This window comes from Coregonus clupeaformis, unplaced genomic scaffold, assembly GCF_020615455.1.
Source record: "Coregonus clupeaformis isolate EN_2021a unplaced genomic scaffold, ASM2061545v1 scaf0086, whole genome shotgun sequence".
Taxonomy (NCBI): domain Eukaryota; kingdom Metazoa; phylum Chordata; class Actinopteri; order Salmoniformes; family Salmonidae; genus Coregonus; species Coregonus clupeaformis.
In genome coordinates, this window is record NW_025533541.1 from 779,612 (window position 1) to 794,026 (window position 14,415).

Here is a 14,415-nt window from a genome sequence, read left to right on the forward strand (position 1 = left end):
CTTGCCTTCCCTTCTCTCTACATTTAGTATTCATACCCTCACCCCGTCTCTCATTAAATTTGACATTTTAGTCAGTTAACAGACGCTTTTATCCAGAGCGACTTACAGTTAGTGCATTCACCTTAAGATAGCTAGGTGGGACAACCACATAAGTACATTTATCCTCAATAAAGTAGCTATCAGTAAAGTCAGTGATAGTTGGGGGGGGGGGGAGTCAAGTGTGAGTGTAAGTTCATGAAAGGCAAGTAAAAAAATAAAAATAATGTGCCTTTTCAAGAGAAACTTTAATAACGATGGTTTTGAGAAACAGCTCGGAGACATAACGATGCTCTTGCAAAGGTTTTAACGATGAACGTAGCCTTAAGATGCTTTTGGGAAACCAAGCCCAGATAGATAGATGGATGATAGAGTGTGAGAGTACAGAGTCAATGTGTGGGGGTACAGGTTAGTCGAGGTAATTGAGGTAATATGTACATGTAGGTAGGGGTAAAGTGACTATGCATAGATAATAAACAGCAAGGAGCAGAAGCGTAAAAAGGGGGGGGTCAATGCAAATAGTCTTATGGCTTGGGGGTATAAGCTGTTAAGGAGCCTTTTGGACCTAGACTCGGCGCTCCGGTACCACTTGCCGTGTGGTAGCAGAGAGAACAGTCTATGACTAGGGTGTCTGGAATCATTTTTAGGGCCTTCCTCTGGCACCGCCTGGTACAAAGGTCCTAGATGGCAGGAAGCTTGGCCCCAGTGAGGTACTGGGCCGTACGCACTACCCTCTGTAGTGCCTTGTGGTCGGATGCCGAGCAGTTGCCATATCAGGCGTTGATGCAACCAGTCAGGATACTCTCGATGGTGCAGCTGTAGAACTTTTTGAGGATCTGGGGACCCATACCAAATCTTTTCAGTCTCCTGAGGGGGAATAGGCATTGTTGTGCCCTCTTCACGACTGTCTTGGTGTGTTTGGACCATGATAGTTTGTTGGTAATGTGGACACCAAGGAAGTTGAAGCTCTCAACCTGCTCCACTACAGCCCTGTCGATGTGAATGGGGGCATGCTCTGCCCTCTTTTTCCTGTAGTCCACGATCATCTCCTTTGTCTTGATCACGTTGAGGGAGAGATTGTTATCCTGGCACCACAAGGCCAGGTCTCTGACCTCCTCACTATAGGCTGTCTCATTGCTGTCGGTGATCAGACCTACCACTGTTGTGTCGTTGGCAAACATAATGATGTTGTTGGAGTCGTGCCTGGCCATGCAGTCTTGGGTGAACAGGGAGTACAGGAGGGGACTGGGCACGCACCCCTGAGGGGCCCCCGTGTTGAGAATCAGCGTGGCAGATGTGTTGTTACCTACCCTTACCACCTGGGGCGGCTCGTCAGGAAGTCCAGGATCCAGTTGCAGAGGGAGGTGTTTAGTCCCAGGGTCCTTAGCTTAGTGATGAGCTTTGAGGGCACTATGGTGTTGAACGCTGAGCTGTAGTCAATGAATAGCATTCTCACGTAGGTTGGCAGCTCGTGTCTGTTCTTCCCTTTGTAGTGTGTAATAGGTTGCAAGCCCTGCCACATCCGACGAGTGTCGGAGCCGGTGTAGTACGATTCAATCTTAGTCCTGTATTGACGCTTTGCCTGTTTGATGGTTCGTCGGAGGGCATAGCGGGATTTCTTATAAGCGTCCGGGTTAGAGTCCCGCTCCTTAAAAGCGGCATCTCTACCCTTTAGCTCGGTGCAGATGTTGCCTGTAATCCATGGCTTCTGGTTGGGGTATATACAGTCAGGTCCATAAGTATTTGGACAGTGACACAATTTGCATAATTTTGGCTATGTACGCCACCATAATGGTTTTGAATGGAAACAAATAAGATGTGCTAGAAGTGTAGACTTTCAACTTTAATTTAAGTGTTGTGTAAAAATTATTGTAAGAACCGTGTAGGAATTACAACTATTTTTATACATAGCACCCCAATTTTAGGTGTTCAAAATGAATTAGACAAACTAACATAATCATACATTTAATTGTGAGTTTTAATACTTGGTTGCAAATCCTTTGCAGTCAATGACTGTCTGAAGTCTGGAACCCATAGACATCACCAGATGCTGGGTTTCTTCCCTGGTGGTGCTCTGCCTTTACTGCAGCTGTCTTCAGTTCCTGCTTGTTCTTGGGGCGTTTTGCCTTTAGTTTTGCCTTCAGCAAGTGAAATGCATGCTCAATTGGATTCAGGTCAGGTGATTGACTTTGCCATTGCAGAACATTCCACTTTTTTGCCTTTAAAAAGTATTGGGTTGCTTTCGCAGTATGCTTCTGGTCATTGTCCATCTGCACTGTGAAGCGCCGTCCAATTAGTTTTGAAGCATTTGGCTGAATCTGAGCAGATAATATAGCCGTAAACACTTCAGAATTCATCCTGCTGCTTTTGTCAGCAGTCACATCATCAATAAATACAAGGGAACCAGTTCCATTGGCAGCCATACATGCCCACGCTATAACACTACCTCCACCATGCTTCACAGATGAGGTGGTGTGCTTCAGATCAGGAGCAGTTCCTTCCCTTCTCCAAACTCTTCTCTTCCCATCATTCTGGTACAAGTTGATCTTTGTCTCATCTGTCCATAGGATGTTGTTCCAGAACTGTACAGGCTTTTTTAGATGTTTTTTGGCAAACTCTAATCTGGTCTTCCTGTTTTTGAGGCTTACCAATGGTTTACATCTTGTGGCAAACCCTCTGTATTTACTCTGGTGAAGTCTTCTTTTCATTGTTGACTTTGACACAGATACGCCTACCTCCTGGAGGGTGTTCTTGATCTGGCCAACTGTTGTGAAGGGGTTTTTCTTCACCAGGGAAATAATTATTATTTCACCCACCACAGTTGTTTTCCGTGGTCTTCCGGGCCTTTTGGTGTTCCTGAGCTCACCCGTGCATTCTTTCTTTTTAAGAATGTACCAAATAGTGGATTTGGCCACACCTAATGTTTTTGCTATCTCTCTGATGGGTTTGTTTAGATTTTTCTGCCAAATGATGGCTTGCGTCACTGGCAGTGACAGCTCTTTGGACTTCATTTTGAGGATTAACAGCAACAGTATCCAAATGCAAATGCCACACTTGAAATCAACTCTAGACCTTTAATCTGCTTACTTGTAAATTAACTAATTAGGGAATAACACACAGCTGGCCATGGAACAGCTGAGCAGCCAATTGTCCAATTACTTTTGGTCCCTTAAAAAGGGGAGGACCACATATAAAAAGTGCTGTAATTCCTACACCGTTCACCCGATTTGGATGTAAATACCCTCAAATTAAAGCTGAAATTCTGCACTTTCAGCTCATATTCATTATTTAATTTCAACTCCAATATGCTGTGGTAGACAGCTAAAATAATAATAACTTGGTTAATGTCCAAATATTTATGGTATGGTCACTGTGGGGATGACGTCATTGATGCACTTATTGATGAAGCCGGTGACTGATGTGGTATACTCCTCAATGTCATCGGATGAATCCCGGAATATATTCCAGTCTGTGCTAGCAAAACAGTCCTGTAGCTTGGGGCCTGGGCCAGAGAGGAGGGTATAAAAGACACCTGTCCACAGAAGCAATCAATCAATCAGATTCCAAACTCTCCACCATGGACAAGACCAAAGAGCTCTCCAAGGACGTCGGGACAAGATTGTAGACCTACACAAGGCTGGAATGGGCTACAAGACCATCGCCAAGCAGCTTGGTGAGAAGGTGACAACAGTTGGTGTGATTATTCGCAAATGGAAGAAACACAAAAGACTGTCAATCTCCCTCGGCCTGGGGCTCCATGCAAGATCTCATCTCGTGGAGTTGCAATGATCATGAGAACAGTGAGGAATCAGCCCAGAACTACACGGGAGGATCTTGTCAATGATCTCAAGGCAGCTGGGACCATAGTCACCAAGAAAACAATTGGTAACACACTACGCCGTGAAGGACTGAAATCCTGCAGCGCCCGCAAGGCCCCCTTGCTCAAGAAAGCACATATACAGGCCCGTCTGAAGTTTGCCAATGAACATCTGAATGATTCAGAGGAGAACTGGGTGAAAGTGTTGTGGTCAGATGAGACCAAAATCGAGCATCAACTTTGGCATCAACTCAACTCGCCATGTTTGGAGGAGGAGGAATGCTGCCTATGACCCCAAGAACACCATCCTCACGTCAAACATGGATGTGGAAACATTATGCTTTGGGGGTGTTTTTCTGCTAAGGGGACAGGACAACTTTACTGCATCAAACGGACGATGGACGGGGCAATGTACCATCAAATCTTGGGTGAGAACCTCCTTCCCACAGCCAGGGCATTGAAAATGGGTCATGGATGGGTATTCCAGCATGACATTGACCCAAAACACACGGCCAAGGCAACAAAGGAGTGGCTCAAGAAGAAGCACATTAAGGTCCTGGAGTGGCCTAGCCATTCTCCAGAACGTAATCCCATAGAAAAAAAAGGGAGCTGAAGGTTCGAGTTGCCAAACGTCAGCCTCAAAACCATAATGACTTGGAGAAGATCTGCAAAGATGAGTGGGACAAAATCCCTCCTGAGATGTGTGCAAACCTGGTGGCCAACTACAAGAAACGTCTGACCTCTGTGATTGTCAACAAGGGTTTTGCCACCAAGTACTAAGTAATGTTTTGCAGAGGGGTCAAATACTTATTTCCCTAATTAAAATGCAAATCAATTTATAACATTTTTGACATGCGTTTTTCAGTTTTTGTTGTTGTTATTCTGTCTCTCACTGTTCAAATAAACCTACCATTAAAATTATAGACTGATCATGTCTTTGTCCGTGGGTCAGTGGGGATCACATACTTTTTTCCCTCACTGTAAGTAGTACTTTCAAATATTTTTACTTAAGTACTTTACACCACTGTTCACTGCAAATTGACTATTTGACTATTAGATGTTCAATGTTTCTTTTGAAAACAAATATTTAAAAAGGAATAGTTTCACAATATTAAAACGAGAGTTCAGTTTACGTAACAGGGTTGACCTTAAAATGAGAGACAGGTTGTTGTTTTCTCACCTTAAAATGAATCACTGATCGCATGAAATAAGTTATAATCTTCAGAAATGACTTTGTCAACCTAACAAAATAACTAGGGCTTTACAATGATGGTCATAACTTGGAGAAATGTTGGGGTTAAGTGGGTTAAAATCTTCCTAGAAGTCACAGAGGATGCTTAGAGGGACATGTCAAAATGCTGAATTTTGACACTTTAGCAAGACTTTATTCATATGAAATTCTGATTGATTGAATTTTCAATGTGGTCTACAGTCGTGGTCAAACGTTTTGAGAATGACACAAGTATTGGTCTTCACAAAGTTTGCTGCTTCAGAGTTTTTAGATATTTTTGTCAGATGTTACTATGGTATACTGAAGTATAATTACAAGCATTCCATAAGTGTCAAAGTCTTTTATTGACAATTACATTAAGTCTATGCAAAGAGTCAATATTTGCAGTGTTGACCCTTCTTTTTCAAGACCTCTGCAATCCGCCCTGGCATGCTGTCATTTAATTTCTGGGCCACATCCTGACTGATGGCAGCCCATTCTTGCATAATCAATGCTTGGAGTTTGTCAGAATATGTAGGTTTTTGTTTGTCCACCCGCCTCTTGAGGATCGACCACAAGTTCACAATGGGATTAAGGTCTGGGGAGTTTCCTGTCCATGGACCCAAAATTTCGATGTTTTGTTCCCCGAGCCACTTAGTTATCACTTTTGCCTTATGACAAGGTGCTCCATCATGCTGGAAAAGGCATTGTTCGTCACCAAACTGTTCTTGGATGGTTGGGAGAAGATGCTCTCGGAGGATGTGTTGGTACCATTCTTTATTAATGGCTGTGTTCTTAGGCAAAATTGTGAGTGAGCCCACTCCCTTGGCTGAGAAGCAACCCCACACATGAATGGTCTCAGGATGCTTTACTGTTGGCATGACACAGGACTGATGGTAGCGCTCACCTTGTCTTCTCCGGACAAGGTTTTTTCCGGATGCCCCAAACAATCGGAAAGGGGATTCATCAGAGAAAATGACTTTACCCCAGTCCTCAGCAGTCCAATCCCTGTACCTTTTGCAGAATATCAGTCTGTCCCTGATGTTTTTCCTGGAGAGAAGTGGCTTCCTCGCTGCCCTTCTTGACACCAGGCCATCCTCCAAAAGTCTTCGCCTCACTGTGCGTGCAGATGCACTCACACCTGCCTGCTGCCATTCCTGAGCAAGCTCTGCACTGGTGGTGCCCCGATCCCGCAGCTGAATCAACTTTAGGAGACGGTTCTGGCGCTTGCTGGACTTTCTTGGGCACCCTGAAGCCTTTTCACAACAATTGAACCTCTCTCCTTGAAGTTCTTGATGATCCGATAAATGGTTGATTTAGGTGCAATCTTACTAGCAGCAATATCCTTGCCTGTGAAGCCCTTTTTGTGCAAAGCAATGAAGACGGCACGAACAATGATTTCAAGCACCACCCTCCTTTTAAAGCTTCCAGTCTGTTATTCTCACTCAATCAGCATGACAGAGTGATCTCCAGCCTTGTCCTCGTCAACACTCTCACCTGAGAGAATCACTGACATGATGTCAGCTGGTCCTTTTGTGGCAGGGCTGAAATGCAGTGGAAATGTTTTTGTGGGGATTAAGTTCATTTTCATGGCAAAGAGGGACTTTGCAATTAATTGCAATTCATCTGATCACTCTTCATAACATTCTGAAGTATATGCAAATTGGCATCATAAAAACTGAGGCAGCAGACTTTGTGAAAATTAATATTTGTGTAATTCTCAAAACTTTAAAGGGCACTTCATTTAATATAACAGGCTTTTAAAATGCAATATTTGTGCACAATTTCTACTTCAAATATCAAATGGATGCAAAAGGAACAACCCATATGTGCATGATTCATGGCCTTTAATACACATAGATGGGTTAGCTGACAAAAGTCACGAAAACGATGTGCATGCTTCAATTGGGCAGAAGTCCGTGAGTTGTTGTGATTCTGAATGGCCATATAGCTACCAACAATGATAAGAAACTGCCACATGGGGAATCGTAAGTGACTCGTTTCTTCTCGTTCTTGATACCATGTCTTGTTTTGAGGTGTTGACTGATTTCATGTCAATGCTAATATGGCTAAAATTTGCTAGCTAGCTAACCAACAACTGTAACTGTGTATTTGAGAGGCAACAAGTGCTCATTGGTCACATTTATTTACGTTTTCAATAAACATTGGAGACGAAATATAGTTTACATGTTGCCAACCCCGTATGTTTTGCCCCATAGTTGCGCACGTGTCGGTCATGTTGCTAAACAACCAACCTGTATATTGGGTAAAGGTCAGAGTAAAGGTCAATCAGGTGGGTCCTCAGCCGTTGTGAATTTAAAATTGATTATAGTCATTGTTACTATGAATAGACTACATTCAATAGACGTTTTCCCAGAGAGAAAAATACATTTTAATGCACATGATTCATATCTCAGATCCTCTGTTCCTACCAGTTCATTCATTGAGCTGCTGGTAGCTGCTGTTGGCCCATTGATGAGTGAGAACAGTCATTACAGGGTGGGAGAGGGATGGTGATGATGATTTCATATGTCTTCCTACTCAGATCTGGGACACTGCTGGGCAAGAAAGATTCCGCAGCGTCACACACGCCTACTACCGCGACGCTCATGGTAAGCTGTGTGTGTGTGTGTGTGTGTGTGTGTGTTTAGGAGCACCATACAGTACCCTGGCTGCAATTCATCTCCTCCATTGGTACACATTGCCTGGTGGTTGTTCATCAAGCTCGGTGTGTGTGACTCATATTTAAGTGTGTGTGTATGAGAAGAGTAATTTCTCTGGTTCTCCAGCAGTAGATCGCTGACAGTTTCTCCTCTGCCTCATGCTGTGAGGCCTGCTGATGGGGAGACGGTGAGGTGGGCTCCTCTCTGGTACACCACTGGAATGAAACACAGACAAGTAGTGTTTACCGCTGGAGGGGACAGCAGTTCAGTTTGGGGAAAATTGAGCATTCCTTAGTAATGTCAGTGATTAAGAAAGTAAACATTTGCCTACTTGAGAAGACGTATGATTGTTGTGTTTACACCAGTTAGACTGTGTTGTATTTGTTGTCAAGTCTACAGCAGATGTAGACAGTGAAAAGTGTGTGTGTGTGTGTTCAGTATGTGTTCTCCCATTCTCACATCCAGTATTCCGAGCTGGGCAGAGAACCAGTGATGGGCTGATATGTCAGAACAGTGCTCTATGTTCACTGATCTTCAGGGAGCATTCACTCGTATCACAAACCTTTTTTAAATAAAGCTCATTCAAAGTGACAGTCAGAACTGCAGGAGTTGATGCTTTCAGACTGCGGGCCATGGACGCTGTCACTTCCTGCAAAACGCTGGATAAAGATGTCTCCCACTCCTGTTTAGGCCTTAATGGAAGCTTGAACTTGTTCATAGAGGTGTTGAGAATCTATCATTCGCTAAATGCCATGCCTGAGGATATAAAGTAAGATATATAAATGTTCAGTAGTGCCAGAAATCATCCTGTACTTGAAACCTTGTGTAAGTTTCGATGGGCCTAGAAACCAAGTGGCTTTACCATAGAAATTAATAGATTATTTTAATTGTGTTGATTTGGAATTCACCCCTTTACCAATATGGAGTTTATCATAGGTATTTTCTATCTAGACCAGGGGTGTCGAACTCATTTTGCCCGGTGGCCGCATCCGGTCTTCAATGAGGTCCGGAGGGCCGCACTGAAATTGTGTTATATTTCCTTGCAGTCACGATTATCCCAAAATAGTCCTCTATCCAACGTTTTGGGAATTTTCTATGCTCCCTGACGCTCTAGTGATTATTAGCGAGCTGGACAGTCAAGAAACTGTATGAATGTAGGTCCATTGACTGTGCACAGTGATTATTAGCTAGCTGTAAAGTTAAGAATATAGGTCCATTATCATTTCTACACAGTTTCGATTTGGTTTTAGATATTTTAAAGAATATTGAGAATGTTTCCCCTGCACATTTTTTTTTTTTTACTCAAACCACCCACGGGCCGTATGTTTGACACCATGATGGTCAATGATATCAGCAACTTCAATGATTTTTATAGGCATCATAGACACACATAGGCATAAGAGGTAGCATTCCACTGCAGTCCTCGGGAGAGCCATTAGTACTTTTTTTTTTTTTTTGAGGGTAGATCAGCTTTAATAATTCAGATAGATTGTAACTTCCATCAATGTAATTGTCTGCATCACTTCCAATCCCCCATATGTTTTTTTTCTCGCAAATATATATATACATACATACATACAAATATATATATATATATATATATATATATATATATATATATATACAGTGGCAGCTCCTGAAAAAATTCTCAGGGGGGCAATTTTTCTGATGATTTAGGTGACCTACACACATTTAAAAAAATATATGTCCAGCAACAACATGAAGACAGGGGCAGCATATAAGTCAATGCCAGAAGCATTTATTGACTGATCTCAAAAGTGTTGGCTTACAAAAGCAAAATAAGTTATCACAGTAAAAATAATCAAGGGTGTTCTTTCACATTCCTCAACACTGCATAAACAATATGCATTTCCATAAACAAATGAAATATCAGCTGAAAATACAGCATCTTGGTATTTGTTCAGATTGCAGGATCAACAAGAGCTTTTACCACATTTTTTGCCTCATGGTTGAATTGGAAATATGTGCACCTGAGCATAATTCACAACAAGCAAGCAGGAGCTTTTGATAGAGGTTATTGGTAATAAGAAATTTTTATAGACTTCCATATTCTGCCCTCTTGTATAGATTTGTGAAAATGAACAGTGATAGACATTTTGCCTGAAAACAGAATTTGAAAATAATTTCTAGAAAAGGTAAACACAGCTATCTGTATGGCTTTGTAAAAATGAACAACCATATTCTGGCCAATTGTATAGATTTGTAAATATGAACAACCATATTCTGGCCAATTGTATAGATTTGTAAATATGAACAACCATATTCTGGCCAATTGTATAGATTTGTAAAAATGAACATGAACAGATTATATATTTTTTTTTACTTTTTTTAAAATGAAAAATAACTATCTTAAACAACATCAACTGTGAACTGATTTGGGTGTGTGTGTGTTAAAGAGACAGACAGGGAGGGACAAAGAGAGAGAGAGGCTACATTACTTGTACTGAAACTGTTCTCTTCTCTCTTTCAATGCAGCAAAGCGGTCAATGACTTTCTCATTGAAATCAGGCATGCTGAGGACTAGTTCCCTCTCCATGGAAAGCATGGCCAGTGCATTCAGACGTTCCTGGCCCATTGAATTTCGCAGGAATGTCTTAACTCGTGTCAAAGTTGAGAAACATCTCTCAGCTTCAGCTGTTGTCATGGGAGTAGTTATGAGGATGTTCAACAGAGTCACAGTCTCAGAGAACGTCTCCTGGAGGTTGTAGCTCATGAGAACCTGGTACAGTGCCAGTGCACCACAGTTTGACTTTCTCGTCGTCGGCAAAAAGACCGTTCAGTCTCTCCAAAAGCACACTGGCGATTGAGACTGAGGTTGATTCCGAGATGGGAAGGAACTCAAAAAAGCGCTCCTGCACTTTGTGGTTGCTATCTATGTACCTCAGCACAAGCACCAGCTGTGTCTGTGTAGAAACGTCCGTGGTCTCGTCAGCTTGGATAGCTACGAAGTTCGCCGACTTCACCTCCTCCACAATATGTTCCCTCATGACCGCTAGCATACACTCCAGTAGCTCGTTTTGAATGGTCTTTGATGTGAACTTCTTTCAAAGAGACAATCGAGTTGCACTGAACGCTAGCCATCTTGATAGTAGTACGTGAATTGATTGACGCTGCTACCCGCTCTTTTCTTAGTTACGTTCATGGTTATGTTATGTATGACGAAAGCGCGTAAGTGCAAGCCCTCAGAAACCCATAGAGATTGTATTGAAAGCTCTGATATTTGAAAAAAAAGATTTTACATGACAGGCTATGAGAGACTTCTGGGGCGATTTTCAACCTGACTGAAATCGCCCCAAAAGGGGCGGGGCCATTTGAAGCACGACTTTAGCCTGATTGGACATTTAGTGGCAGATCAGACGTCTAGATTAGAACACTGATAACTACTGTTGCCGTGATATATTTGATTAGAAAAAAAATCCCTTCCTTTTCCCGTTTGGCAGTGCGTCGCCCATATCGCCCTAATGAACACACCGCCCCTGTATATATATATATATATATATATATACATATATACATACACACATACACATACACATATACACATACATACACACACATACACACACATATATATACATACATACATATATACATACATACAGTGGGGAAAAAAAGTATTTAGTCAGCCACCAATTGTGCAAGTTCTCCCACTTAAAAAAGATGAGAGAGGCCTGTAATTTTCATCATAGGTAGACGTCAACTATGACAGACAAAATGAGGAAAAAAAATCCAGAAAATCACATTGTAGGATTTTTAATGAATTTATTTGCAAATTATGGTGGAAAATAAGTATTTGGTCAATAACAAACGTTTCTCAATACTTTGTTATATACCCTTTGTTGGCAATGACACAGGTCAAACGTTTTCTGTAAGTCTTCACAAGGTTTTCACACACTGTTGCTGGTATTTTGGCCCATTCCTCCATGCAGATCTCCTCTAGAGCAGTGATGTTTTGGGGCTGTCGCTGGGCAACACGGACTTTCAACTCCCTCCAAAGATTTTCTATGGGGTTGAGATCTGGAGACTCCAGGACCTTGAAATGCTTCTTACGAAGCCACTCCTTCGTTGCCCGGGCGGTGTGTTTGGGATCATTGTCATGCTGAAAGACCCAGCCACGTTTCATCTTCAATGCCCTTGCTGATGGAAGGAGGTTTTCACTCAAAATCTCACGATACATGGCCCCATTCATTCTTTCCTTTACACGGATCAGTCGTCCTGGTCCCTTTGCAGAAAAACAGCCCCAAAGTATGATGTTTTCACTCCCATGCTTCACAGTAGGTATGGTGTTCTTTGGATGAAACTCAGCATTCTTTGTCCTCCAAACACGACGAGTTGAGTTTTTACCAAAAAGTTATATTTTGGTTTCATCTGACCATATGACATTCTCCCAATCCTCTTCTGGATGCACTCTAGCAAACTTCAGACGGGCCTGGACATGTACTGGCTTAAGCAGGGGGGACACGTCTAGCACTGCAGGATTTGAGTCCATGGCGGCGTAGTGTGTTACTGATGGTAGGCTTTGTTACTTTGGTCCCAGCTCTCTGCAGGTCATTCACTAGGTCCCCCCGTGTGGTTCTGGGATTTTTGCTCACCGTTCTTGTGATCATTTTGACCCCACGGGGTGAGATCTTGCGTGGAGCCTCAGATCGAGGGAGATTATCAGTGGTCTTGTATGTCTTCCATTTCCTAATAATTGCTCCCACAGTTGATTTCTTCAAACCAAGCTGCTTACCTATTGCAGATTCAGTCATTCCAGCCTGGTGCAGGTCTACAATTTTGTTTATGGTGTCCTTTGACAGCTCTTTGGTCTTGGCCATAGTGGAGTTTGGAGTGTGACTGTTTGAGGTTGTGGACAGGTGTCTTTTATACTGATAACAAGTTCAAACAGGTGCCATTAATACAGGTAACCAGTGGAGGACAGAGGAGCCTCTTAAAGAAGAAGTTACAGGTCTGTGAGAGCCAGAAATCTTGCTTGTTTGTAGGTGACCAAATACTTATTTTCCACCATAATTTGCAAATAAATTCATTAAAAATCCTACAATGTGATTTTCTGGATTTTCTTTTCTCAATTTGTCTGTCATAGTTGACGTGTACCTATGATGAAAATTACAGGCCTCTCTCATCTTTTTAAGTGGGAGAACTTGCACAATTGGTGGCTGACTAAATACTTTTTTTCCCCACTGTACATACACACACACATATCCTTTTTAAGATTATATTTCCCTTCAATACTTTCCAACCCCACCACCCCTTCCCCAATTGGAGTAAACTAGTGAACAACAACGCTTAGGCCTCTACTTCCAGCCCATACATACTATATACATTTTATGGACACAGTCAAATCCTACAATAATTATATTTTGTTTGTTTTTACTCCTGAACTTCCTCCGATCATTTTCATGATGTCCATCTGGTTTGCTTGTATATGCCATATTTTACTTTCACAAAAGCTCTCAACCTATAACCTATATACTTATTATGGACACAGTATGCTTTACATTAGTTATCTTGTTGTTATTAGTTGTTGTTATTAGTCCCATCCTTCAGCTCCATTCAACACCTCCCATCTATCTCTTAACATCATCCATATTGGATTTCTATTTGCCATATATTTTTCAACTGTACTGTGATGTTTTACAAATGTTCTGAACCGTTCTATTCTCATTGTTTCTACAGATCGTAAATTGAATATAAAATTTTTTGCTAAAAGTATTATTATATTATTGATCGATTGACTATGACTTTTCAGATCACCCAGTAGTGCTATCTGCAGGGTTAGCTCCAGGTAAATATTGCAATCCTTTAGCCATTCCTGGACCTGTGTCCAAAAACAAGCTACAAATGGACAGTACCAAAACAAATGATCTAATGATTCTGTCTCTTCGCAGCAAAATCTGCAGAGCTGGGAAGATTGTATCCCCCATATAAATAACATTCTAAGTTTTGAATCCGGCGTCGTTTTGCGTATCAATTCATAAACACTATGCCATGGAATCGGTACATCAAAAATCTCTTCCCAACTATTTTGCAATCTATATGGGATGGCTGTCAATCCTTCGGTCCTTAAATGAAACTGGTATACTTTTTTTTATTTTTTTATCACAATTTTCTTTAACCAATTATATTCTTTAATGCAAGGCCGACAGACAAGTTCCTTACTTTTTCCCCCTTCCACTTTCCTTTTACATTTTTGCGGTAATGCTAATCCACCAGTCCTACCGATAATATCATTTACGAAGATTATACTTTTTTTTTTTATGTGTAAAAAAAAAGAGGTTTTTTATCAATTAGTATATTGGAGTTTAACCACAATATTTGTTGCATTATTTGTTCTGTCCTTTCTGGAGGATTACATTGAAATTGCAACCAACTTTCTATGGTAATATAGTACATTTATCATAATTTGGTTGTAATCCAGAGTGGTTAGAAAATGTATCTAGATCCTCGATGAGGCTGTGGAGGGATTCAAGTTGTGGATTTAAAAGAAAACATGAATCATCAGCGTACAATGACACCTTTGTTTTTAAGCTCTGGATTTCTAATCCCTTGATATTATTGTTGGATCTGATTTTAATAGCTAACATCTCGATGGCAATAATAAATAGATATGCCGATAGTGGACAACCTTGTTTCACTCCTCTTGACAGTTTAAAACTTTCTGAGAAATA

At 41.5% G+C, this 14,415-nt stretch overlaps 1 protein-coding gene across 1 annotated transcript in view; it reads left to right on the forward strand.

The window, feature by feature from the left end:
- Positions 1–14,415, forward strand: part of LOC121551815 (ras-related protein Rab-26) — a 151,283-nt gene that overhangs the window by 63,856 nt on the left and 73,012 nt on the right. The window contains exon 4 of the mRNA XM_041864546.2: positions 7,609–7,675. Within this exon, the coding sequence (XP_041720480.1) occupies positions 7,609–7,675 (67 nt within the window). The remainder of the gene's footprint in view (positions 1–7,608; positions 7,676–14,415) is intronic.